This window comes from Poromitra crassiceps, assembly GCF_964638095.1.
Source record: "Poromitra crassiceps genome assembly, chromosome: 12".
In the NCBI taxonomy this organism is placed as follows: Eukaryota; Metazoa; Chordata; class Actinopteri; order Beryciformes; family Melamphaidae; genus Poromitra; species Poromitra crassiceps.
In genome coordinates, this window is record NC_139632.1 from 37299305 (window position 1) to 37325692 (window position 26388).

At 45.0% G+C, this 26388-nt stretch overlaps 1 protein-coding gene across 1 annotated transcript in view; it reads left to right on the forward strand.

Moving 5' to 3' along the window:
- The window catches only part of ptprfa (protein tyrosine phosphatase receptor type Fa), a 292771-nt gene extending 266942 nt beyond the window's left edge, over window positions 1-25829 (forward strand). The window contains exons 26-34 of the mRNA XM_083648251.1: window positions 180-299; window positions 868-1022; window positions 1686-1971; window positions 5053-5231; window positions 12878-13004; window positions 14341-14466; window positions 22487-22641; window positions 23511-23646; window positions 24059-25829. Of these exons, the coding sequence (XP_083504377.1) occupies window positions 180-299; window positions 868-1022; window positions 1686-1971; window positions 5053-5231; window positions 12878-13004; window positions 14341-14466; window positions 22487-22641; window positions 23511-23646; window positions 24059-24127 (1353 nt within the window). The 3' untranslated portion in view covers window positions 24128-25829. The remainder of the gene's footprint in view (window positions 1-179; window positions 300-867; window positions 1023-1685; window positions 1972-5052; window positions 5232-12877; window positions 13005-14340; window positions 14467-22486; window positions 22642-23510; window positions 23647-24058) is intronic.
- Window positions 25830-26388: the final 559 nt, after the last annotated feature.

Here is a 26388-nt window from a genome sequence, read left to right on the forward strand (position 1 = left end):
GGAGGTAACACGGGGGCTCAAACCTGCAACCCTCGTGTTAGCAGGCAGGGAATCTACCGCCGCACTACCCGGACGCCTGACAGTAGAGCAGTTGTGTGTGGAAAAAATGCATGACAGTGTTTACGTGTGTGTGTGTGTGTGTGTTTGTGTGTGTGTGTTTGTTTGTGTGTATTGTGCAGGTGAAGTGTGACCAGTACTGGCCCAGTCGAGGCACGGAGACATACGGGATGATCCAGGTGACCATGTTGGACACTGTGGAACTGGCCACCTACAGCGTACGCACCTTTGCCCTCTATAAGGTGAGAACCATATGACTCTATGACTGTATGATTGTGTGACAACGCGGCCACTCTTCAGTCAAGTGGTTTCCAGAAGAGCTGAAGATCTACACAATGATCTTGGTCCCAAATTAGATCAATGAATTTAATGTTGTCAATAAAAATTTGCAGTGTCAGCCAATTTGACCCATTGATATTGATATAGCAGTATAATTACTCAGTGCTGAATGTGGCATCAAGGACCTCTTTGGGAATAAGTGTGTTTCATGCTTTCAAGTGACCGACTATGATGGTGATTTAGAGCTGAGCAATATATGAATATGGTGATATGAGGCTAGATATGGTTTGATGTGTTTGTGCTGTAACAGAACGGCTCCAGTGAGATATGAGGCTAGATATGGTTTGATGTGTTTGTGCTGTAACAGAATGGCTCCAGTGAGATATGAGGCTAGATATGGTTTGATGTGTTTGTGCTGTAACAGAATGGCTCCAGTGAGATATGAGGCTAGATATGGTTTGATGTGTTTGTGCTGTAACAGAACGGGTGATATGAGGCTAGATATGGTTTGATGTGTTTGTGCTGTAACAGAACGGCTCCAGTGAGAAGAGAGAGGTTAGGCAGTTCCAGTTCATGGCCTGGCCTGACCATGGAGTGCCTGAGTATCCCACTCCAACCCTGGCCTTTCTACGCAGAGTCAAGGCCTGTAACCCCCCAGACGCTGGGCCCATGGTGGTCCACTGCAGGTAAACCACCACTCAATCCAACACACTGATAGTAGAGGAAGAGAACGCTTTGCTTTACTCAAGTGATGGTAGAAATGCTCTGCTCAAATAGCACTTGGGTAAAAGCTCAAGCTCACTGTTCAATATTCTTCTCAGGTAAAGTTATACTGTAGTGTTTCCTATGAAAGCGGCACAATGCAAATTTGCCCAAATATTAGCAGAGATAACTGTTTGAATTTTGATGACTTCAATACCCAGAAGTCCTAAGGCGACATTAGTCCTAAGGCCTACCAACACAAAGGTCACAGGTTTGAGCCCCCCCGTGTTATAATATATCAAACGAAATAAAAACTTGATCAAAAGAAAGTTGTACATTTGCTGTTTAGGAGACTTCTAATTGATCACCTCCTGTGTGGAGATGTCCTGCCAGTGTCCTTATCTGGCACCAGATTTGATTTCAGCAAATAAATCGATCACGTCTCAATGATTTGAATAAGTTCATGGCATGTGCAGCTTAACTACACTTAAATATCACAGGAGACCAAAGACAGTTCTCCATCTGTAATATGTTGACCTCTATGAACTACAGAGTTTGTGGGCAATCAACTTGGTCTATTTTCTGCCCTGAGAAATCATGAAAAAACATGTTTTGATCCCAAAATAAAACGTGTGTTGCTCCGGCAGTGCTGGCGTGGGCCGGACAGGCTGCTTCATCGTGATCGAAGCCATGCTGGAGAGGATGAAGCATGAGAAGTCGGTGGACATCTACGGCCACGTGACGTGCATGAGAGCCCAGAGGAACTACATGGTCCAGACAGAAGACCAGTACATCTTCATCCACCAGGCCCTGCTGGAGGCAGCCACCTGTGGCAACACGGAGGTGGCCGCCCGCAGCCTGTACGCCCACATCCAGAAACTCACACACATCCCCCCCGGAGACACCGTCACCGCCATGGAGCTAGAGTTCAAGGTAACACGCTTGCTGCCTGCTTGTTGTTTTGTTGTTGTTTTCTGGGGTGCATGGTGAGTCAGTATAGCCATTGACTGTAGCTCAATAGAGTGTCAAAGTCACGCCCTCTTCCAGGTTGGGCATACAAACCAAGCGGATTTCATCCGCCATTCATTTTTCCATAGACATTTCGTAAAATGCTTATAGTTTTACTCGGTCAAACCAAGCGATTCAGATATAGATGTATTTATACCGCCGCGTTTATGACGACTCGGACCGCCGGGAAAAATGGGTTCCGACCCAGTGGTTCCGACCTGTAAAAAGTGAATTGAGCGGTTGTCCAGGTCCAGGTTTTTATAATTTTTTTGGTACCAGGCTGTAAACATGTTTATTTTTGCTGTAAAGTTGCGCGATTTAACACCGGCTGAATGGGGAATGACTTAATTTTGCAGCCAGCCTCAAGTGGCCATTTGAGGAACTACAGTACTTCCACGTTGGCCTCATTTTTCACAAGCGAAGGTTGGGGCTTGGGCACGAGGCTGGGGGGGAGGGATTTCTGTATAACAGATGAATTCCCTCTCAGAGGAGGAGCATTCTGTGACCAGAGCTTATCTTCATTCACAGCTTCAGATGAGAGGCTGAAGAGAGGGAGAGAGAAAGAGAGGCGTAGGGGAGAGAGGGTGATAGAGCGAGCTTCAGATGAGAGGCTGAAGAGAGGGAGAGAGAAAGAGAGGCGTAGGGGAGAGAGGGTGATAGAGCGAGCTTCAGATGAGAGGCTGAAGAGAGGGAGAGAGAAATAGAGGCGTAGGGGAGAGAGGGTGATAGAGAGAGCTTCAGATGAGAGGGAGAGAGAAAGAGAGGCGTAGGGGAGAGAGGGTGATAGAGAGAGCTTCAGATCAGAGGGAGAGAGAAAGAGGTTTAGGGGAGAGAGGGTGATAGAGAGAGCTTCAGATGAGAGGGAGAGAGAAAGAGAGGCTGCACTCCGCTGGCCCAGCGCTCCCTCTGAGTCTGAGACTGTGGGCCTCCCCTTAGACAAAAGCTTGGAAAAACGCGCAATTCCTGGATGCCTATGGGATCATGATTATGTTATTTGATCCCATAGACACTCAACAATTGAGCCAAGAGGCAAGAGCATTGAGGGGGTACGGTGGTGCAGTGGTAAGCGCTGTCGCCTCACAGCTCGAAGGTCCTGGGTTCGATTCCCACCTGGGACGCTGTGAACGCTGAAGGAATGCGTGCCCGTCCGCATGTCCTCGAGTGCCCACCGCCCGGGTGGAGTCGTCAAAAGGGCCTTTCTGTGTGGAGTTTGCATGTTCTCCCCGTGCCTCCCGGGGGTTTCCTTCATATAGGATTCCTTCATATAGGAAACCCCCTTCACCAAAACATGCAATATCCTGGTTGCTAATGTGGTTCCTCCTCTGGTCGTTAAGGGCGCCTGTTCGGAGGGAGGGGAACTGGTTGGAATAGCGTGAACCTCCCACGTGTGTATGTCCTACCGGTGAAGCTTCCCCTGTCAGGTGAAAAGAAGCGGCTGGCTAACTGCCCATGTCTCGGAGGAAGCATGGAGCCAGTTTCGGCTCTCCCCAGATCGGCAGAGGGTGGAGTAGCAACCAGGATAAATAAATTTAATTAGCACTAATGGGGGATAAAAATGGGATAAAAAATCGTGAAAAAAAACAAAACAAAAAAAACCAATTGAGCCAAGATCGCCTGATATTGCCGTTTGACATACCTCAGACTACACCAAATACATAAAAAGGTCTGTCTGAAGGCATTTATTAGTATCTGACTCTAGGAAAGGGGGATAAAACGGTAACATTCCACAAAACCACTGGATCCCTTTAACCAAATCACCCACATTTAGGCTATTCCTTGTGATCTCCTTTTGATTGAACTAATGTACTGTAATGCTAATAAGTCCCCTGAAACTGCTTGGAACACCCCCCTGGGAAGGCCCGCCTCCTCCCACTTTGAAAACCCCCACTCTGAGTGACACCAAAGTGATTTAACCAGCCGCACCACAACCTCACAACAAATTATGTCACGTTAACTTGTTCAAGCAAGCAGGGATGGTTGTAAATCCGGACCGAGCATAATTAGGTTTTGATCCCCGGCTCACCGCAAATTTGTTTGGCAAGCGGTTCTCAAACTGACACTTGCTCTCGCGGTGCGGAGAGGAATCACATTAGGAGCCTGTCAGCAAAGCTGGCAGAAAAAAACCCTCTCATTTGGGATATGGCTTTCAAAAGTTTCCTTCTCTTCAGTTTGATATGCGCTGGCACAGCCGCGTCTCTCTCAGCTCGGTCGCGCACGCTTTCTCCTTGATGTGTTTTAATGCGGGGGTGGCGTCGACGTCGGGCTTTCATTTGAAGTCACGAGAACAAAGGGGATCCGCTCAAAGTGCATCATTTTCACGCGTCAATAAGAGTGCCATCTCTCCGTGCCCTCCGACAACCTTCTTCACACACCGTTATATTAGCACTTTAAAAAGAGCCGAGGCAGACTGGGGAGACAGTGGGCATCGTCGTGAAACTTCTGGGCTTCTGAGGATGCGGTGTCTGTCTGTACAGCAGCTCAGGGCCAGACGTCTCCTCATTCTATCCCCAGAAACTGGCCAGTCGGAGCCAGACGTGTCCTCATTCTGTCCACAGAAACTGGCCAATCAGAGCCAGACGTGTCCTCATTCTGTCCAAAGAAACTGGCCAATCAGAGCCAGACGTGTCCTCATTCTGTCCACAGAAACTGGCCAATCAGAGCCAGACGTGTCCTCATTCTGTCCAAAGAAACTGGTCAATCAGAGCCAGACGTGTCCTCATTCTGTCCAAAGAAACTGGCCAATCAGAGCCAGACGTGTCCTCATTCTGTCCACAGAAACTGGCCAATCAGAGCCAGACGTGTCCTCATTCTGTCCAAAGAAACTGGTCAATCAGAGCCAGATGTGTCCTCATTCTGTCCAAAGAAACTGGTCAATCAGAGCCAGACATGTCCTCATTCTATCCACAGAAACTAGTCAATCAGAGCCAGACGTGTCCTCATTCTGTCCACAGAAACTAGTCAATCAGAGCCAGACGTGTCCTCATTCTGTCCTCATTCTGTCCACAGAAACTGGCCAATTCTAAAGCACATACCTCAAGATTCATCAGTGCCAACCTGCCGTGCAACAAGTTCAAGAACCGACTGGTGAACATCATGCCTTTCGAGTCCACCCGCGTCTGCCTGCAGCCAATCAGAGGAGTCGAGGGGTCCGACTACATCAACGCCAGTTTCATTGACGGATACAGGTATGCCCGCAGCCCGCACCCCCCCCCTCCGGTAGAGTACGCACTCCAGAGCGCTGTATTTACATTATATTGTGTTTGTACATGGACTTGAAACGTGACCGGTAGGTTTCAGATTTGTCCCGTAAAATAGATTATTTTGCGGTGCGGAGTGCAGACTGCACCGAGGCACAGATCACTCGCCTGCTCACATTCAGTCAACCCCATTCCCTAATCCCGCCCTAATCACGCCCACTTTCCAACGGTCAAATCAAACTCATCCACATGCTATGTCCCGCCTCTCTACCCTGTTTCAGTCTGAATGCTATGTCCCGCCTCTCTACCCTGTTTCAGTCGGAATACGTCATCACTGACCCTGAGATCTCATTTCAGCTCGACTTTAAAAAAAATCACAAAGCGGTATAATATTTCTGTTTATCATACCTAACCTCACCATTCGGTTCAATGACATGAACATTAATTTGACTATTTAACGTGATTTTGCATACATGAACCCTATTGTGATATATATATATATATATATATAGAGAGAGAAAAATCCTTATGATTATCATGATATTGATTTCCACCATATCGCCCAGCCCTAAATGAATAAAAGGTGCGGTCATACACAGGAAAGGGAGGGGGGACATGAGAGGGGGATGAGATATGGAAAACAGATGATTTGAGGACGGTGCAGCTATCTGCTCAGCTCTAATGAGCGGGGAGGCGGCTGGCAGCAGTGAATGATGATCTGACATGGAGTCCAGTGTTTCCCTGCCTCTCATCCCTTTGTTGTGTCAGTTGTCAAAACAAATTGCTCTTATTGGCAGGGCTGTTCATTCTCTGCTGTTTCTCCCCTCCCGTAAATGGCTAGCCTGTTTGTGATAGGTGACAAGCCCCAGAAATAAACGCATTGCTCTGTATTTCTATGAATCTGCTCCTGCCAATAATGCACAAGACTCTTCTTTTGTATGATTTAGCCCACGTCACAAGGTGCCAAATTCAGGTCAGTCAGTCGATCAGTCATCAGACACGTATAGTCCCTGTGTACCAGAACCAACTTGATATGCAGTAGGCTACTTGAGAAAATAGTCGTATGTTTTTGGTGTGTTTTCTTTGCTTTATTGAGTAGCAGTGTTATAGGACTTGGACTAGCAGTCAGGCATTCGGACTCGGAAGTTAGAGATTCAGGCAAGGACTCTGACTTGTTAATTGATCAACTGTTTTTTTTTTTTTTTTGCCCTTTTTTTGCAATAGGCCCTAATAATTTGGCATAAGATATTGATAGCTATACTAATCCCGTGATTTGTTTTTAGTTTGGTGCAAGGGCAGGCACGTGTGCGCCACCTACATGTGGATTCACGCTCCTGTTCAGTAACTCCAGACTCGGACTCGGACTCAGGTAATGGGGACTTGACCCGGACTCTCCTTTGGTGACTTGGACTCCGACTGGAACACTGGGGACTCGAGACTCGACTCGGACTCGAGATATAGTGACTTGACTACTTCACTGTTGAGTAGTATGTAGGTACGATAAAGGCAACAGTTCAGCTACTGTTAACAGGGTCAGGGTTAACAGTTCACTACTTTACTATACTTTATGTTCAACTCTACAACTCAACAAGACAAGCTGATCAGCTGATCGCTGACCCCCCCCCCCCGGTCCCTCAGAGCACACTCCCTCCCGTTATAGCATGTGCTTGCCTTGCCTTCTCAGTTTCAGTTGCCAGTGCCAATGCTGACGAGAGTCATCAATCTTTGACCGCTTTAACCGTGTGATCGGCTTCTCACTGATCCAATAAGCCGGTGATATGATCCGGCTTACAGTACCTCCTCACTGCCAATCAGGATCTGACACTGGTTGAAGAGTCCCTCCACCAAACAGCACTCTCTCTCTCCAGTGTTACAGTCTGTAGTAACCTCAAACAGCACTCTCTCTCTCCAGTGTTACAGTCTGTAGTAACCTCAAACAGCACTCTCTCTCTCCAGTGTTACAGTCTGTAGTAACCTCAAACAGCACTCTCTCTCTCCAGTGTTACAGTCTGTAGTAACCAAAAACAGCACTCTCTCTCTCCAGTGTTACAGTCTGTAGTAACCTCAAACAGCACTCTCTCTCTCCAGTGTTACAGTCTGTAGTAACCTCATACAGCACTCTCTCTCTCCAGTGTTACAGTCTGTAGTAACCTCAAACAGCACTCTCTCTCCAGTGTTACAGTCTGTAGTAACCTCAAACAGCACTCTCTCTCTCCAGTGTTACAGTCTGTAGTAACCTCAAACACTCTCTCCAGTGTTACAGTCTGTAGTAACCTCAAACAGCACTCTCTCTCCAGTGTTACAGTCTGTAGTAACCTCAAACAGCACTCTCTCTCTCCAGTGTTACAGTCTGTAGTAACCTCAAACAGCACTCTCTCTCTCCAGTGTTACAGTCTGTAGTAACCTCAAACAGCACTCTCTCTCTCCAGTGTTACAGTCTGTAGTAACCTCATACAGCACTCTCTCCAGTGTTACAGTCTGTAGTAACCTCAAACAGCACTCTCTCTCTCCAGTGTTACAGTCTGTAGTAACCTCAAACAGCACTCTCTCTCTCCAGTGTTACAGTCTGTAGTAACCTCAAACAGCACTCTCTCTCCAGTGTTACAGTCTGTAGTAACCTCAAACAGCACTCTCTCTCCAGTGTTACAGTCTGTAGTAGAGATGCGCGGATGAGCTTTTATGCGATCCTAATCCGCGTGTATGCATGAACCGTCCACCCGCCATAAATGCGCGCAAATTATTTCATACTATTTATAGATCCGCGCCCGTCATGCATCCGACGCTATAAACGCTATAAAAGGCTATAAAAGGAGCAAACTTACGGTTTCTGCTGCCGTTGGTGCGATCGCTGCAGTCCAAGACTCCAAATAAACTTCCATGCTGTATTATGTCCAGTCCACCACTTGCCCTCATGTAGTTTACTCGGCTAACGCTATAGCTTTAAGTTTAGTTTACCTGATTGCCTCATTGTATGGGAAAATACAAACACGTCTTCAGCGGAGACTCCTTTTTGAGGGTGACATCATTGACCATATATTGTATGTAAGAAAAGTGGAGCCTAGCGGGGACTGCCCCCTAGTCCGATACCTCACGAGTCCGATACCTCACGAGTCCGACACCTCATGGTTTTGGGTTAGGGTCTGGGGGAGGTTAGGTTTAGGCGTGGGGGTGGGAGAGGTTAGGTTTTGGGTTAGGGTCTGGGGGAGGTTAGGTTTAGGCGTGGGGGTGGGAGAGGTTAGGTTTTGGGTTAGGGTCTGGGGGAAGTTAGCCTCTTTTTTCGGACTCGTGAGGTGTCGGACTCGTGAGGTATCGGACTCGTGCCATGGCACCAGCCTAGCAACCTAGCACATGGCTATTGTTTTGTTTACGGCCTTGGGTCCTTTGGGGAATCTACAATAGGTGACTAAGAATGTGCCTGACGGAAAATGTAGCTTAAAATACGTTCATAGACTAGAGAACGTAATTAATATTATTTTTCCTCATTAATGATACATCGTTTCAACCGCCGCAACCCATCCACTATTAATCAGAATGTTTATTTTTATGAACATACCCATCCGCGGGGCGGAATATCCGCGGTCAGCGCGGTTATAACTGCGGCCCGCGCATCACTAGTCTGTAGTAACCTCAAATTGATGCTGCATCCCTTGCTAGGCGCTAGGGATACACAATATATCGGCAATCACATCATTATCGGCCGATATTTTTCTTAATACAGTATATTGGTATCGGTCCCATGAGCAAAATAACAGCTTGATATCGGTCATTATCGTATCGGTCCATTTTCATATTGAGAGGAAACAATGGAGTAAATGTATGATTTATGGGCTTTTCCTAAATGTTTTGGAAATAAAGAAAGACGTTTCTTTTTCAAATTCACAGTGTTTACATGTGTTTCTCAGTATGTGCAAAATGTGATCATCATAGAAACGACAATGTAAACACTAATAGGAACTACTTTACCATGCATGAACAATAGGCAAATGAAGGAGGAGCCCTTTTCTTGTGCTTGCGATGAGGCCAGGGTTTCCTCGTCTTCAGGTGTCGGGCACCTAATTATGTCCCCTGGGCGCCTCCACCTATAGGCGAGGGGGGGGAAGCAGGCAGGGGTGTCCTGTAGTTCCTCTCTAATTCCTGTAGCAGTAATTAAGGGGAGACTTTGATAGATACGGTGAGCTCCAGCGCTCTCAGCGTCTGGTCTTTAAAGAGAGGAGAGCGGATTAAGATGGCTTAGGGTGAAGAGGATGAACGCGATTATGACGATTTGTGGAGGTGTTGGGTGACCTCTATGTAAATCAGCCGTAGCGATTCACTTCCTCTGCCGATACAAGATAGGAAGGCAGACATCAAAGCTTACACTAGCATCTCACTCCTCCTACATTGGAGAAAGATACAGTAGAATGCCACTGCTAACCTTGTGCTGGCATTCCTCTTTATGGTTTCCTAGAGATAAACTGTGATTAACGGTTACTCCAATTGCAAGGTGAATAATGCTCAGCAGTAGGTGTGACCCAGCAGCCAAGGCTCTTCTAGTAGGATGAGTTATATAAAAATTCACCCCTTCCCGGGCGTCCGGGTAGTGCAGCGGTAGATTCCCTGCCTACCAACACGAGGGTCACAGGTTCGAGCCCCCGTGTTATCTCCAGCTTGGTCAGCCATCCATACAGGCGCACAATTGGCCGTGTGCTAGTCTAGAAACCCCCCCCCCCCCCCCCCCCAGGTCGACAAAACGACCGGGTCAGCAGGGGAAATTGGCTGAGTACAATCGGGGGAAACTTGGTAAAAAAAATCACCCGCTCGTGCAGTTGTCAAGAAATATATATATATATATATATATATATAGTATGTATATATATACACACACACACACACACACACACACACACACACACACACACACACACACACACACACACACACACACACACACACTTCTGGAATCATTCTGCAGTGGAGGGCCAGAAATAGCAATGAAACTGACAGCACTGCCAGAGAAGCTGTACAACCAGCAGAATACAGCAGGTTTGGGTTCCAAAATGTATATTTAGTTGTTGTATTATAAAGTATCCAAGCCATCGCTGTTAGGAAAGAATGATAGATGGACCACTAATGTGCACAGATAACATAAATACACCGTATGTGTGCTGCACTGGCAGTGGCACTCGCATGTCACGCACAGAGGCTTGTGAGAAGTGCCCTCCTGCATGGTTGAACAGTGGCTCCTAGTGGCTATGTGGTGTAACTGCCTCAAATGGATAGCCCAAAGCTGCACTGAGCAGCTTGGGCGGCATCTGTCATCTTAACAGTGTAAAATGCTCTGCGTTCAAGCAAAGTCATTGAAATATCAGTGCACACATCACCCACAGCTGATTCATCATGTTTATGTCTGAGGGGCCATGGCAAATGTTACGTTTGAGGGGCCGTGTAAAATGGACTATTTAACACCTGAAGAAATCATTCAGACGTAGTGGGTTGCATGGAAATTGACATTATTCAGGGAATTGATAAACCCACCTAAACGGAGTATTGTACCCTCAGACTGACTCAGTTGTATGAGGGTTGAGACTTTTTTCTTTCTTCTTTGTTTTTTTAAATATTTTAGTTTAATTTGGAAAAGCATTCATTTCACATTCATCTTTTTTTACATACAGTAGTATCAGAGCCACTGCAAGTAGAATCACATAGCATCGATAACATTGAGTATAATGAGAGAGAGAGAGAGAGAGAGAGAGAGAGAGAGAGAGAGACAGAGAGAGAGAGAGAGAGAGACAGAGATGTGGGGCTCTATCGTTGCAGCGGCGCAGTTTCTAGGCCGAGCGCCAGCCGCAGCGCAAAGCAGTGGGCGTGGAAAGGCGCACTTGATATCTTGGTATCGGCGCTAAACTCAGCCTCAACCATTATAACCACGCCTTTTAAGCTAAAATTATGCATTGTCCGCTCATTGGAGAATTGCCGGGAAGAGACACACGCTTGCCTTTTAAGCTCCAATTCCTGGACAAATCCGGTAAAACCAGACAAAGCCAAGGGCTCCGCCGCCCCCCCCTCCCTTCATCCGGTCTGTCTATCTCCATATATAGGCTATTATTCCATATTATTATGCTTCTCAAACCAATCTAACTGCAGTTTCAATACTGCAAGCATGTAAATACGCTACACTATAGCAAGATCAAAGTGAAAATAATGTTCTAAAGGCATCAGCTACAAAAATATAGCCTATCCCTATATGATGAGATTAATTTTATATTGGTGAAAGTTTGTTCAGAACGATATCGTTTTCTCTCCCCTGCTGCAGGTAGAATGATGCACATAAATATACCCTACATTATGTAAAGTCATTGCATAAATGTGTTTTTATTGTAAAACTAAATGTGAAGTTGGGCCAAGTTATTGGAGCGGACATCATAGTATAGCACATGCGCGTTCTGAAGCGCGTTCCGCTGACACTTATCTAAATGACGTTAAATCGACAAAGGATATATATAGGCCCAGGAGGACATATATGTTTCACTTAGGGTGGTGTTTTAATTTCGATGATTTATTTGGTCCAATATTGAAATGTTCTACAATTGCAGGCTGTGTTACCATTACACATTATTTTAGATCGACCTTTTATATCTATTTCGCCTCATTTGGTTGCTATTTAGTAGCGAAATTTAGTACCCAATTGCATGCTGGGGCATTCACAGGCAGTCAGAGAGAGACAGTCGTATTGTGCCTGTCAGACTGCCTGCAGCCTCAAAGCGGTACGGACGGAGTTGTTTTACCCAGGCTGGAAGCGTTGTCACACAGGCTTGTGACAGTAACTCAACGCGGAAGGATTTATTTCACAATAAACTGGTAAACGCACACCAATGCCTGCTCCTGTCAGTAGGAGAGAGGGAGAGAGTGACACAGAGAAGGGTGACAGAGGACTGAATAGGCCTGCTTTTCAAAAGCGCAAAGCGCTAAAAGTAGGCCAGGTCGGAAGATGGCTGGAAGATAGGAGTACGCCGGTATTTAGCGCCGACACGCCCACTTTGGCGCATTCAGGGACTCCGCCACGCCCATTCGGCCTAAAGCGCATTTGGCAGCCTAAAGCCTATTGCTATTTTCCCGAAACAGGCGCAAGGCACGTTTTTTTGCGTTTAAGGCCCGTTTTAGCGCCGAAGGCCTGTGGGAGAATAGGGCCCAACATGTACAAGTAGGGCTAAACTAACCCGACTCTGCCAGATGGGGGCGGTATTGTTCACAAACCACCTACATCCATCTGGCAGCGTCAGGTTAGGGCTAAACAGGGACACACTCAATTTCACCACCACCACCACCACTACTACGACTACTACAAAAACCTTGCCATATCTCTCACTCCATTTCCACCTCGTTTTTAAATGTGATCTATATCCGGATAAGTTATCTGGATATGGAAAAACACATGTTAATGCAAGGTGTAAAGTTCAACGCCCCATGATCAGGATGTGATCAGATCTGCCTGACCACATCTGGAGGTAGTCTGGCTCACATTGTGTCCAGATCTCTTTCACCCCATTTACACCTGTTACACCTGTTGTTTTTTTAATGAGACCATTATCCACTTATCTTTATACAGGTCACATTTAAAAACCAGTTGTAAATGGGGTTTCTGTTCCAATTTACAGGCAACAGAAAGCATACATGGCCACCCAGGGCCCGTTAGCCGAGACCACAGAGGACTTCTGGAGGATGTTATGGGAGCACAACTCCACCATCGTCGTCATGCTCACCAAACTCCGCGAGATGGGACGGGTAACACACACATATATGCCCATCTATACCCTCCTAAGTACTGCAGGAGCCAGGCTTCTTACTGGTCATGGACTTTCTGGAACATCATATTCCCTATGTAGCTGGAACAGGTGTATTCATCAGAGGATAGGCAGGGATTTGAGAAAGTCTGGAAAAGTTAGCGAATTTTACAAAGGAGTCACTTTACAGGAATATAACATGTATTTTCCAACTTGATTCACATATTCAGAAACCAGACAGAAAGAAAAACACATTAAAGGAACAGTTCGCCCAAAAGTCATCATCTACTCACCCTCCTGCCATTTGATACCATTCGCTCCTTTGACCATTGACTTCAGTTGTACTGTACTGAAGTCAATGGTGACTGGTTTTTATGCCTCCGCCGGCGATAGCCAGGCCGGAGGCATTATGGATCCGGGTTGTCCGTCCGTACATCCGTACGTCCGTACGATGTTTGTTAACGCGATATCTGAGGAACGCCTTGACGGAATTTCATCAAATTTGCCTCAAACAACGACTTGGACTCAAGGATGAACTGATTAGATTTTGATGGTCAAAGGCCAAGGTCACTGTGACCTCACGAACGCCATTCCCAAGTTTTGTTAACGCGATATCTCAAGAACGGCTTGATATAATTTCTTCTGATTTGGCTCAAACATCGACTTGGACGCAAGGATGAACTGATTCCATTTTGGTTATCAAAGGTCAAGGTCACTGTGACCTCTCGAATGCCATTTTCAAGCTTGTTAACGCGATATCTCAGGAATGTCTTGATGGAATTTCTTTGAATTTGCCTCAAGCGACCACTTAGACTCAAGGATGAACTGATTACATTTTGGCGGTCAAAGTTCAAGGTCACTGTGACCTCACACACCCAATTTCCAAGCTCTGTAACACATCACAGGAGCGCCTTGACGGAATTTCTTCCAATTTGCCTCAAATGGCGAATTGGACTCAAGAATGAACTAATGGCGGAGGCATACGTCCGTGTTGCGGTCGTTCTAGTCTCTCAAGTTGTACTGGCAACCTCCCTGACTGTGTGATATATGGACTAACTTCACCTGTGTTTTAACTGGCATGAGGGGGAGGAGAGTAGATTTTTATTTTTTGGGTGAACGGTTCCTTTAAACAAACCAGTAAGGAACCCTGGGGGAACCCTGATGCGCACCACACATGTATAAGCACACATACTAGCACGCACAATATATTATTTATACTCTTCAGTAGATGATATCATATGCTATGATATAGGATATGATTGTTATTATTCCAAGTGGTCTCTTATAAGACTGTTATGTGCATCACAGGTTCTGACCCTTGCATCTTCTCTCTCTAGGAAAAGTGCCATCAGTACTGGCCTTCCGAGCGCTCCGCACGGTACCAGTACTTTGTTGTGGATCCCATGGCTGAATACAACATGCCTCAGTACATCCTGAGAGAGTTCAAAGTCACAGACGCCAGGGTAGGTCCTACTCTGTGGTGTTTTACTGTAGTTAGGGGAGAACGGGGCATGTTGTCACACTTTTTACACATTGATGCATTGCCTTATTACTGCGATACAATATACAGTATATTTTTCTAGTCAAATTACTACTAAAATACTACTCTATTCCTTCAGAAAGTCTTAGCTGTCATAGACTGTTGCATAGTTGATTTCTCTACTGTTGACCAAATGTGATATTGTAAGTTGCTTTGGATAAAAGCATCTGCTAAATGACATAATGTAATGCGATATAAATTAAGGTCTTAACAAAAGATTTTTTTTTTTTTTTTTATAATTTACTGGAAGAAAACGTTACTGATTATTTATTTATTTATATTTTATTTAAAAAAATATATAGAACAATATACGAACAAGACAAACAGGCTCAGACACAGGAAAAGAAAAGAGAAAAAACATACATCATTGACATTCGACATTACAACATGGTGCTATTGTGGTATCTGGCCTGGTACCCATACCATTTATTCTTAAAATATTAAGTTATGGTGCACAGGTAGAGAGGGCAGCTAGTTACTGGGATTAACTAGTTTAGAGCAGCTGGACAGGGATAGACACTCCGGCTCTTTGAAGCATGGGGAAAGGAGCAATAAAATTGATAGCCTCAGGAGAGGCACACAGAAACACACAGGATTTAGCAGAGGGGGTTAGATTAGCATCAGGGTGTGACTAGGAGAGTTACACACAAAAGTACAGTTTAGGCGGCACGCACACACAGAAGCAACAGAGGCTTTGTTTATGAGAGGACAGGAGAAGGGGGAAATGACCCTTCAGGCCGTCGTGAAAACAGATAACACCATTTGGTTGGGACATCTAAGCAGAAAGGGGCAAGAAGCTGTGCAGGCCCTTTCAAGGATGGAGGCAGCTGTCAGATGGGGGTTTGATTGATAGGTAACACACACTGCAGCTGCCACAGACAGCACATACTCATTTAGGAGAAGGAGCTGATTGGATGATAGAGCATTGAAAGTGGGAGTTGCCCTAAGTGAAGAAAGTTTTTAAATACAGTGGACGCAGGTTCAGAGGGCAGGGGGAACACACTCAAGACTACCTCTCCATGACTCTACAAGAGAGCCATGTCAATATCACTTCTGCAAATAAAACAAATACTTTAAATAGACATCATGTTCTCCATCGTTTTTCTGTGGTTCATCTCTTCTTCTCCCGATGTACTTAATATACGACACTATCAGCCGCATAAGATGCTTATGTGTTTATAAGAGACATAGGACATGGGATCCCGCACAAGGGGTCCATGAGATACCAGCCGGGTGAGCCATCCGTCACCCCAACCTCAACCTCATCAAAGTCGGCCAAAAACGGGTCCCAGATATTTGAGAACCTTTTAAGCGCGTTGGTTCTCAGGGACCTGAGTCTCTCCATCTGTATAACAGAGATCATGTCCATCAGCCACACCTGAAAAGAGGACTTCCATTCCTTCAGAATAAGTCTTTTGGCGACAGTTGTCCCCAGTGTCAGAGATTGTTGCACAGCTGTAGGGAAGTTCAGAGAGGACTGCGAGCAAATAATCGACAGATCAATTGATAATGAAAATAATCGTTAGTTGCAGCCCTACTCAGCATTGGTAACGTGTCCCACATTGTCCTCCACAAACATACACTTTGTCCCACATTTGGTTTGCTGGGATCTGGCCACCCTAATTCAGAAATTGATTATAGGCACAATTAAACAACAAGACATGTGATATTTTGTCTATTGGCAATTTCTTTATGCTTATGCATTATTTAAAAATACTTAGTGTTTCCATTTTAACTACCACAGATAGTCATTTTTTGGTGATATTGTGAAGGATTTTTGTGTGTGATACAAAACACTGGATAATAGCATAGCACCATAGCAGCCTTTCGTGTCGCCGGCTTCCGTTTAAGTCCACATTACGTCCACAGCAGCGAGCACATCAGAAGGCAGCAGCCGAAATATCCAAACTTTTTTACGACGATTGATAACATCAGCTACACTAACGTTAGCAGACGTTATTAACAATGGGTTATTCTGGAACACATTGTGCAGTGCGTGGCTGTCACAAAACACAGTGCGCGTTTCCATCCACTGCTATTTTGCGAATTATAGAGCTGACAATCACCTCGTGTTTGAGGCTGTCTGAGCTGCTGATCAGCTGCTAGACCCGATATACAGCTCTGTTAAACACATCTAACGTTATTAATTTAAAGTTTCTTGATGATCTACAAGTAGACAAAGGTAGCCTACCATAACGCCATTTCTGGATTACCAGGTGCGACTCGGCAAACTAACGTTATAATCCCAACCCGATCTCCCAATTTTTTTTTTTAATAGCAACGTTTGTGGACCAACGTTGCTATGTTACAATTTTGTCTCCGAAATTGTAAAATGGTAATCCACGGAGCAGATAGTAGGTGAATACAATTTCATTCAAGTCTAGAAGTGAGTCGCCTTAAAGTTAATATCCCAGTCTTCTTCTGTTTACCACGGCGGGTATTGTGCTGCGTATTTACCATGATTTACCGTGTGTAGCCCTATTGTGTGGAGGCTACACACGGCATGTCATGTTTTGCAGTGATCAAGGCAAACTGGGTTGTTTTTGAATGGAGAGACACCTAACGTTAGTCTGGCTGACTGTGACAGAGGAGAGGACAGTAACCTAAGTCTGACTGACTGTGAGAGAGGAGAGGACTGTAACCTAACGTTAGTCTGACTGTGAGAGAGGAGAGTACTGTCACTGTAACCTAACGTTAGTCTGACTGACTGTGACAGAGGAGAGGACAGTAACCTAAGTCTGACTGACTGTGAGAGAGGAGAGGACTGTAACCTAACGTTAGTCTGACTGTGAGAGAGGAGAGTACTGTCACTGTAACCTAACGTTAGTCTGACTGACTGTGACAGAGGAGAGGACAGTTACTGTCCTCACTGTCCTCTCCTCTCTCACAGTCAGTCAGACTAACGTTATGTTACATAACGTTAGTCTGACTGACTGTGAGAGAGGAGAGGACTGTAACCTAACGTTAGTCTGACTGTGAGAGAGGAGAGTACTGTCACTGTAACCTAACATTAGTCTGACTGACTGTGACAGAGGAGAGGACTGTAACCTACGTTACGTTAGTCTGGCTGAGCTTCGGAGCTTTTGAGATAGTTCATTGCGTTGCCGTCCACCGCCATTGATTCCTCAAAATACGCTATAATCCTGCCTGTAGTTACGTTCGGCCATTTACACATATTATCTTCCCATGTGTCCACTGTCAACGGGTGTGGGATAGACACTCTTTCATTAGATAGGAGACTCGCAGAATGATCCCAAGTTTGCATTTTTTCGGCGGTCGCTATGGCTACTACGGTAGTACGTTACGCTTCTCCGTATTCACAAACACCGGAACCGACAGACACGATCGCGGCCGAGTCCGGAAGCAAACCGGAAGTGCCCAGGAAACTTGTCTATACAGTACATCCACATACTCGCATGCATAAACACTCAAATCCCCCTCCACCACAGATAGCAGTTAAATGTTTACTCTCCTGTGTGGATTATCATGTGTCTCTTCAAGTGTCCTTTATGACCAAAACCTTTACCACAGACTGAGCACTTAAATTGTTTATCTCCTGTGTGGATTATCATGTGTGACTTCACGTGTGCTTTCAAACCAAAACCTTTACCACAGAGTGAGCAATTAAATTGTTTCTCACCTGTGTGGATTATCATGTGTGACTTCAAGTTTCCTTTTCGACCAAAACCTTTACCACAGACTGAGCAAATAAATTGTTTCTCTCCTGTGTGGATTATCATGTGTCTCTTCAAGTCTCCTTTTTGACCAAAACCTTTACCACAGACAGAGCAAATACATTTTTTCTCTCCTGTGTGGATTATCATGTGTTTGTTCAAGTCTCCTTTGTGACCAAAACGTTTACTACAGACGGAGCAAATAAATAATTTCTCACCTGTGTGAATTAGCATGTGTGACTTACCAAAACGTTTACCACAGACGGAGCAATTAAATTGTTTCTTTCCTGTGTGGACTATCATGCAACTCAAGTGTTTCTTCCCAAGAACTTCACTGTTTTTCTGTGAGTCTAAACCTGACTGAGGTTCACTAGTTTCCATCCATTCTTCATCACTGTCTTCAGTCTCAGGTTCAGAAGAGTCTGAAGTCTTGTCATCACTAGCTGATTGTAAATTACTAGCTGGATATAAGTTCCTGGCTGGTTCTGATACTCCACAGTCCTCTCCACCAGCTTCTGTTTTCATCTGTTCAGTTGAGCTGCTGGCTAGAGGCTTTGCCTCTCTGTTCTCCTGAGTTTGGTTTTGATGAAGCTGTGAGGACCGAGGTTTCTCTTCCTCATCTTTACTCTTCACAGAGACAGCAGTGAATGGGAACTGGGTAATATCAGCCTCCTCCAGCCCTTGAAGCTGCTCTCCCCCCTGACTGGTCCAGAGTTCCCCCTGTTCATATTTAATGGGAGGGGGCTCTGGGTCCTCCTGAAGCTGCTCTCCCTCCTGACTGATCCAGAGTTCCTCCTGTTCCTCTTCAATGTGTGGGGGCTCTGGGTCCTCCTGAAGCTGCTCTCCCTCCTGACTGATCCAGAGTTCCCCCTGTTCATATTTAATGTGAGGGTGCTCCTGAAGCTGCTCTCCCTCCTGACTGATCCAGAGTTCCTCCTGTTCCTCTTTAATGTGCGGGGGCTCTGGGTCCACCTGAAGCTGCTCTCCCTCCTGAGTCTGACTGATCCAGAGTTCCTCCTGTTCCTCTTTAATGTGTGGGGGCTCTGGGTCCTCCTGGTCCAGACTGGGGCTCCACTCCTGCTGCCCATGGTCAACTTCTTTAATGACCAACAGCTGCTGGAGGTCTGGAGGCAAGGCTTCTCTGTGTCGGTGGATCTCCTCTCTTGAACGAGCAGCTTCCTCCTCGTACTCTGCTATCGTTCTTTCAAACAGTCCAAATATCTTCACCACCGCTCTCAGCTTCTGGACTTCAGACATTTTCATTTTCACACAGTGACAGGAGTGTTTCCTCCTGAACTATTTACTGATAAAATGGTAGATGATGTCATAACTACAGTGATGATGTCATCATTGGGGAGTTGACAGTGATGATGCCGCAGCGATGATGCCACAGTGATGAAGTTGACAGTGATGATGTCATAATTTTTTATGTCATATTTGATGATGCCACTGATGATCTCACTCATTGATGGTTCCACTGATGATGTCATACACCAATGAGTGCATTGCTGCCTCACACTGGTGCAGATAGGTCATTGCACATTTGCCCTTTGTGACCTACGTATATCTTTTGATACAGGTCTGTGCTTTTGATGAAGTTACTTCCCTAGCACTCCCTGAGCCACCCCATCACTCAGCAATGTTATAGGTCTTTCTAGGTTAATTTTGTTTTCTTTACCTTTTGTGTAATTCATATAAAAACTATTTTAAATGACAATACAGACACTTAGGAAAAATCAGGTACAGCAGCATTGTATTTTTTAAGTTATTTCACATATAAATGTCAAAAAGGTCCAAATGACCGCTGTGGTCTTTCTAGTGTTAAGAAAGTAAACAAAAATATATAATTATAAAATAATTATAAATAATAATGATAAAAACTAAAATATGTATTTTCAGAAATAAAGCCACTGAGACAACTTACCCACGTGACAACTTGCCATACTCGACCCTACAGCAGCAGGGAGAATAGTTCAGCTGAGGTTATTTCAGTTGGGAAGGAGACACATGCCACGGCTACGCTTATCTGTTCAGAGCAGGATGTGGGCCGGCTCACGGGCTCACAGCGCCAGCAAAAATCCAATATGGGAGCGTCCAGAACTGCCTGGTGTCCTGCCGGGACTGGGGATAAAAGTCACATTGAGAAGACAAGTGTCGCAGCGGCAATACAGAGCAATTTCTCTATTTCCTGTGTGATATCACCAAGGATCCATTCACAAGCACAGAGAACGTACATAATTATGAAATAATAAAAGATAAGATAAGACTAAAGGTGAATGATTCACGCACAGTTTCAGTATGGCTTGAATAACAAGTGTTCATTGGCAGCAGCCATCTGGACAGCATGGTTTGCATGGATGCTCCTGACTCTATGCTGTGTATGCACTGCACATATAGGGTGACCAGATCCCAGCAAACCAAATGTGGGACAAAGAGTATGTTTGCATGGGACAATGTGGGACACGTTACCAATGCTGAGTATGACTGCAACTAACGATTATTTTCATTATCGATTAATCTGTCGATTATTTTACACTTAATGGATTAAACGAAATGTCTTATTTTATCCTGACTGACAGTCCGCAACCCTGTCTGCCATAGAAGACTAAAGACATCGGAAAGCTGGAACAAGAGAAAACTTTTTTCTCTCTCTCTCTCTCTCTCTCTCTCTCTCTCTCTCTCTCTCTCTCTCTCTCTCTCTCAGTGGTTTGACTTTTGAAAACTAGAGCCAATCAAAATGTGGGATATCATCTCAATATGTGGGACATGGGAAAAGGCATGAAAATGCTGTGCAGATACAGTAGTCATTCCTGTTGAAATAAATGTTCGCAGATTGTCGGAGTGGCGGCCCACAAGTCCCATTGGGCTAGCTTCTATATAAAAAGCAGGTTACAGCAAGTCCCTGAGGCTTCACAGCAAGGAGCACAAGGGGCTGGACAGTGTGTGTGGACAGTGTGACAGACCTCACGGTCTTACAGTAATGTCCAGACTTGCCTTGTCATCCATCATGGCCACTTGATCCAGTAACCTCATCGTGCTCGCCATCCCAAAAGTTCACACTGTCTTTGGCTGCCATTCCTTCCTTTTCTCTGCAGCAAACGACTGGAACACACTCCAAAACACTCTCAAACTCGCAGCTCTCTCATCACTTAACATCTTCAAGAATCAGGTTGTAGTCAAGTACTGTACCTGCTGGCCAGCCCTCTCCTCCCCCCCCCCTGTTTTAACCCCATAAAGAAACAGTATCTTCCTTTTATTGTCGTCAGATAGTGTTTATTGACTCCGTCTGGTCTATTTTTTATTATTTTTTATGCTGTCCTCTGTCGTTTTTGTACCTTACACGTCTTTTTTTGTGTTGACTATGTTTTTATATGCTCTTGCTGAGACCTCTTGGTCAGGTCATCCTTGTAAATGAGAATTGGTTCTCAAGTGTTCTTACCTGGTTAAATGAAGGTCAAATCAAATCAATTAAATTGTGCTGTCCAAATCAGCATAGCAAACAATGGAAGGACCATTCTATCCATTCTACTTCTGACCTAAGAATAGTATGAAATCTCTGCAGAGGGTGGTGAGGTCGGCGGAGAGAATCATTGCCACCTCTCTCCCAACCATCCAGGAGACAGCACACAAACGCTGCATATCCAAAGCCCTGAACATTGCCAAAGACCCCACCCACCCCTTCAACAGTCTGTTCACCCTCCTGCCCTCCGGCAAGAGATATCGCAGCATCCGGAGCAGATCAGCCCGGTTCTGCAAGAGCTTTTTCCCACACGCCATCAGGCTCCTTAACTCCCTGTGACCCCCCCCCCCCCACTCACACACACACACACACACACACACACACACACACACACACACACACACACACACACACACACACACACACACACACACACACACTCGGACATGGACTCTTTGATCCCTCACACACTACCATGGTTGGTAAACAGAGACTTTATTATGACCTTCTCTACCATCGTTGGTACTGTTTAATGTTTGTTTTTAATTTAGTTTTTAAATTAGAGTAGGCTATTTTATTTATTTATGCTGTTTTAAAAACCTCTTTAGCATGTGCAATAATCTCCTTAAAGCACTTTATTTTTTAATTTACTACCTTTATTGTCGGTTGTCAGTACTTCTCTTGAAATTGCACTATTTGTGGGCTAGATGCAATCGTCATTTCGTTTCTGCCTTGTGTATTGCTTAAGTGACAATAAAGCTGAACTTGAACTTGAATGTTAGTCACTTGTTTGCCTCTGTTTTCCTCAGGATGGTCAGTCGAGGACCATCAGGCAGTTTCAGTTCACTGACTGGCCGGAACAAGGTGTGCCAAAAACTGGAGAGGGCTTCATCGACTTCATTGGCCAAGTTCATAAAACCAAGGAACAGTTTGGGCAAGACGGACCAATCACTGTGCACTGCAGGTGTGTGTGTGTGTGTGTGTGTGTGCGCATGCGTGTGTGTGTGTGTGTGTGTGTGTGTGTGTGTGTGTGTGTGTACGTACGTACGTGTGAGAGAGAGAGAGAGAAAGAGACTGAAAACTGAGTCTAGCTTCTCCAAGTTCTTGTTATAACTGCAAGATTGTACTTGCAGTTATATAATTGGGGGGCTCTACGTGAAGTCGTATGTATAGTGTCAGAATCAGAATCAGCTTTATTGGCCAAGTATGTGCACATACAAGGAAATTGCCTCTGTGTTTGTGATACTTTGTTATTTTGCAGTGAAAGTCTTCTTATTGTGTAATTGTGTGTGATACTTTATTTTGTAGTGAAAGTCTTCTTAGGGTGCTTTCTCACTGGCGCCCTGGTACCGTTCCCGAGCACACTTGTCCCCAAATTGACCCCAGTTTCGGGACGTTTGATGAGTGTGAATGTTGCGTTCCGTTCCGTTCCGTTCCGTTCCGTTCTGTGCCCGGGCGCGCGACGGGGAAACCGTGACAGGATCCACTTGAAAAGGTGGTCTGGGGAGCGCTTTGGCGTGCCCGGGCACGGAACACTTGCGAGTGTTGAAAGCCAACCGTTCCGAACCACATAGACAACACATGGATGAGGAAAAACTCCAGGCATAGTTGATGACGCAAGTGCACTCTGTTTAGTTTCCGAGCGCAGAAGAAATGCTGTAATGTGAAAGCTGACCAGCGGGGGAGAGGGGCGGGGGGGCAATCGTTCCCAGGTGCGGAACGGAACGAAAGCAATCGTTCCCAGTGAGAAAGCAGCCTTATTGTGTAATTGTGTGTGATGCTCTATTTAGCAGTGAAAGTCTTATTGTGTATAACTGTGTGTGGGTCCTGTAGTGCTGGTGTGGGGCGCACCGGTGTGTTCATCACCCTGAGCATCGTGCTGGAGAGGATGAGGTACGAGGGCGTGGTGGACCTCTTCCAGACCGTCAAGACACTGAGGACTCAGAGACCAGCCATGGTGCAGACAGAGGTGTGTGTGCTTCTCATTTAGCACCAAAACACTCATTGTGCCATCGCTTACAATTGTTCATATGCTGTTTTTCTATCTCTTTATCTTTTTTCTTTTTTTTTAATTGCTGACAATGATTGTAGATTATCAAAGTAAAATTCAAGACATTTGAAAATTATTATAAAACTAGAGATCCTTTTGCGATAGGATCACACCAGCAGGAGAGAGGAGGGGATACCCGTGACTTAAAATGAACGTAAATTACGAATGTAAATGAATGAAAATGTATGGTTGTTTTAAGAGCTCTGCTCCTACAGGCCTTCAAAAACCACACCCTCCTTAAAATCTCTCAGTATTCTTCCCTTCTCTATCTTATTACGACTATAATTCTAGAATTCAGTAATTCTGGAATCGCATTATGTTTGGTTCCCAGGATCAGTACCAGCTGTGCTACCGGGCGGCGCTGGAGTACCTGGGAAGCTTTGATCACTATGCAACATAACCCCGCCCCCAATGACACCTTCAGAAGAGTGGGGTGTCCCCTGTGAGCCATATCCACCCTGCTACATCGCTCCCAAGGCTAACGAGGAGGCCAGGGCTGATGGGGAGGTGATGGAGGATACAGGGGAGACGAGAGGAGAGGAGGAGAGGGGGTGGAGAGCACGTTTCTGACCGGACAACCCCTCCTCCTGGACTGGTACCATGAACCTGTTATAGACCCTACACCAAAACCTCCCAAAAAACAACCAACCCTAAAGACTTTCCTTATATGCCTCGTTCTGATTCTTGACTGAATACTCCCATTGCTCCCAAATTTCTGCCTCCTCCTGATAGCAAAAATTATTTTTCTGCTATTTTTACTTTCATTTATATTCATTATTAATAATGTTGATACGAATATTTAGAATTTATTTTGTAATCATTTACACTGGTTATTATGCGTCTTAATGGGTCTTATTTTGAAATTTGGTTATCTTCTTTTATTTTGTATTTTTATTAGCACTAAGGACATGTATTTTCAACATGCTCCAAGTTATTAATACTGGAGAGCGCATACTCAGAGCTGCTAATGATTTTATTTTCTACCATAGATATGATATTCTAATGTTATCATTACTCAGTTGGTCTTATTTAGTGGGACATGTGGGACAACGTTTTACAAGTCTTTTGACTTCCTCTCCTGATATCCAACGATGATTATATCTACCAAACAGAGGTCAAGAGAAAGAAACCGATCAAGTTTGTGAACTATGAAATAAACCTATGGCTATAGACGTGCATAGACTATTGACATTTGAAAAACTACTACCATGTACAGATTCTGAGTTTCTTGTCCATAACTGTTGACTATTTTCCTATTAATGCCTGTTGTTCAGACCTTCAGACTCCAAACAAAATCAAACTATTGGGAAGGTCGTGTGTGTGTCCTGCAAGAGCAGCACCATAGTTGACATGGACTCAGGTACAAATAGCCTGTTCTTACAAAATATTGTCAAATGAGCACTTTGTCTTAAGGTATATTATGCAGGATCGCACACACACACACACACACACACACACACACACACACACACACACGCACACACACACTTGATGTATTGCTTCTGTGTTCATCTCCACATCCTCGTCTCAGCACCGGTGTGAAAGACATGCTAGCAGGTCCGTTTCGGTGAAACAGCAGCAGAGACTTTTTGCCATGTGAATTTACAGAAAAGATGATCCACCAGCAAACATTAGCTAGAAAGCAGGAGGCAACAGAGATGTTCTCATGCTGTGTGGACATGTTGCCCAACATACAGTAATGATATAGAACACGTAATAAATTAACAGTGATGGATATCCTACATGTCCATAGTTTGCCATAACCAGCAAACATGATCTAGCTAAAGTAGGAGGCTGTCCAGATTGCCAGTATCAAAGTGGTGACAGAGCGTGGGCATTTAAAAAAATATTTTAAAAACTAAAGTCAGAGTATTCCTTCAAAGTGCCAATCTGTGCTTTGTGAGAGTTTTATGTTTCCCCACTAGGAAACGATTATGTAGAGATTAGAGAAGACCACTAGAAACAAGATTCATGACAATGACTCATGGTACAATTTTGTCATCATTTCATGGTGGTTCGTGGTACTGTCAGTACTGTCACATCATCCTCTCATGGTGGTTCGTGGTACTGTCAGTACTGTCACATCATCATTTCATGGTGGTTCGTGGTACTGTCAGTACTGTCACATCATCCTCTCATGGTGGTTCATGGTACTGTCAGTACTGTCACATCATCATTTCATGGTGGTTCGTGGTACTGTCAGTACTGTCACATCATCATTTCATGGTGGTTCGTGGTACTGTCAGTACTGTCACATCATCATTTCATGGTGGTTCGTGGTACTGTCAGTACTGTCACATCATCATTTCATGGTGGTTCGTGGTACTGTCAGTACTGTCACATCATCATTCCATGGTGGTTCGTGGTACTGTCAGTACTGTCACATCATCATTCCATGGTGGTTCATGGTACTGTCAGTACTGTCACATCTGTCACATCATCATTTCATGGTGGTTCATGGTACTGTCAGTACTGTCACATCATCATTTCATGGTGGTTCGTGGTACTGTCAGTACTGTCACATCATCCTCTCATGGTGGTTCGTGGTACTGTCAGTACTGTCACATCATCATTTCATGGTGGTTCGTGGTACTGTCAGTACTGTCACATCATCCTCTCATGGTGGTTCATGGTACTGTCAGTACTGTCACATCATCATTT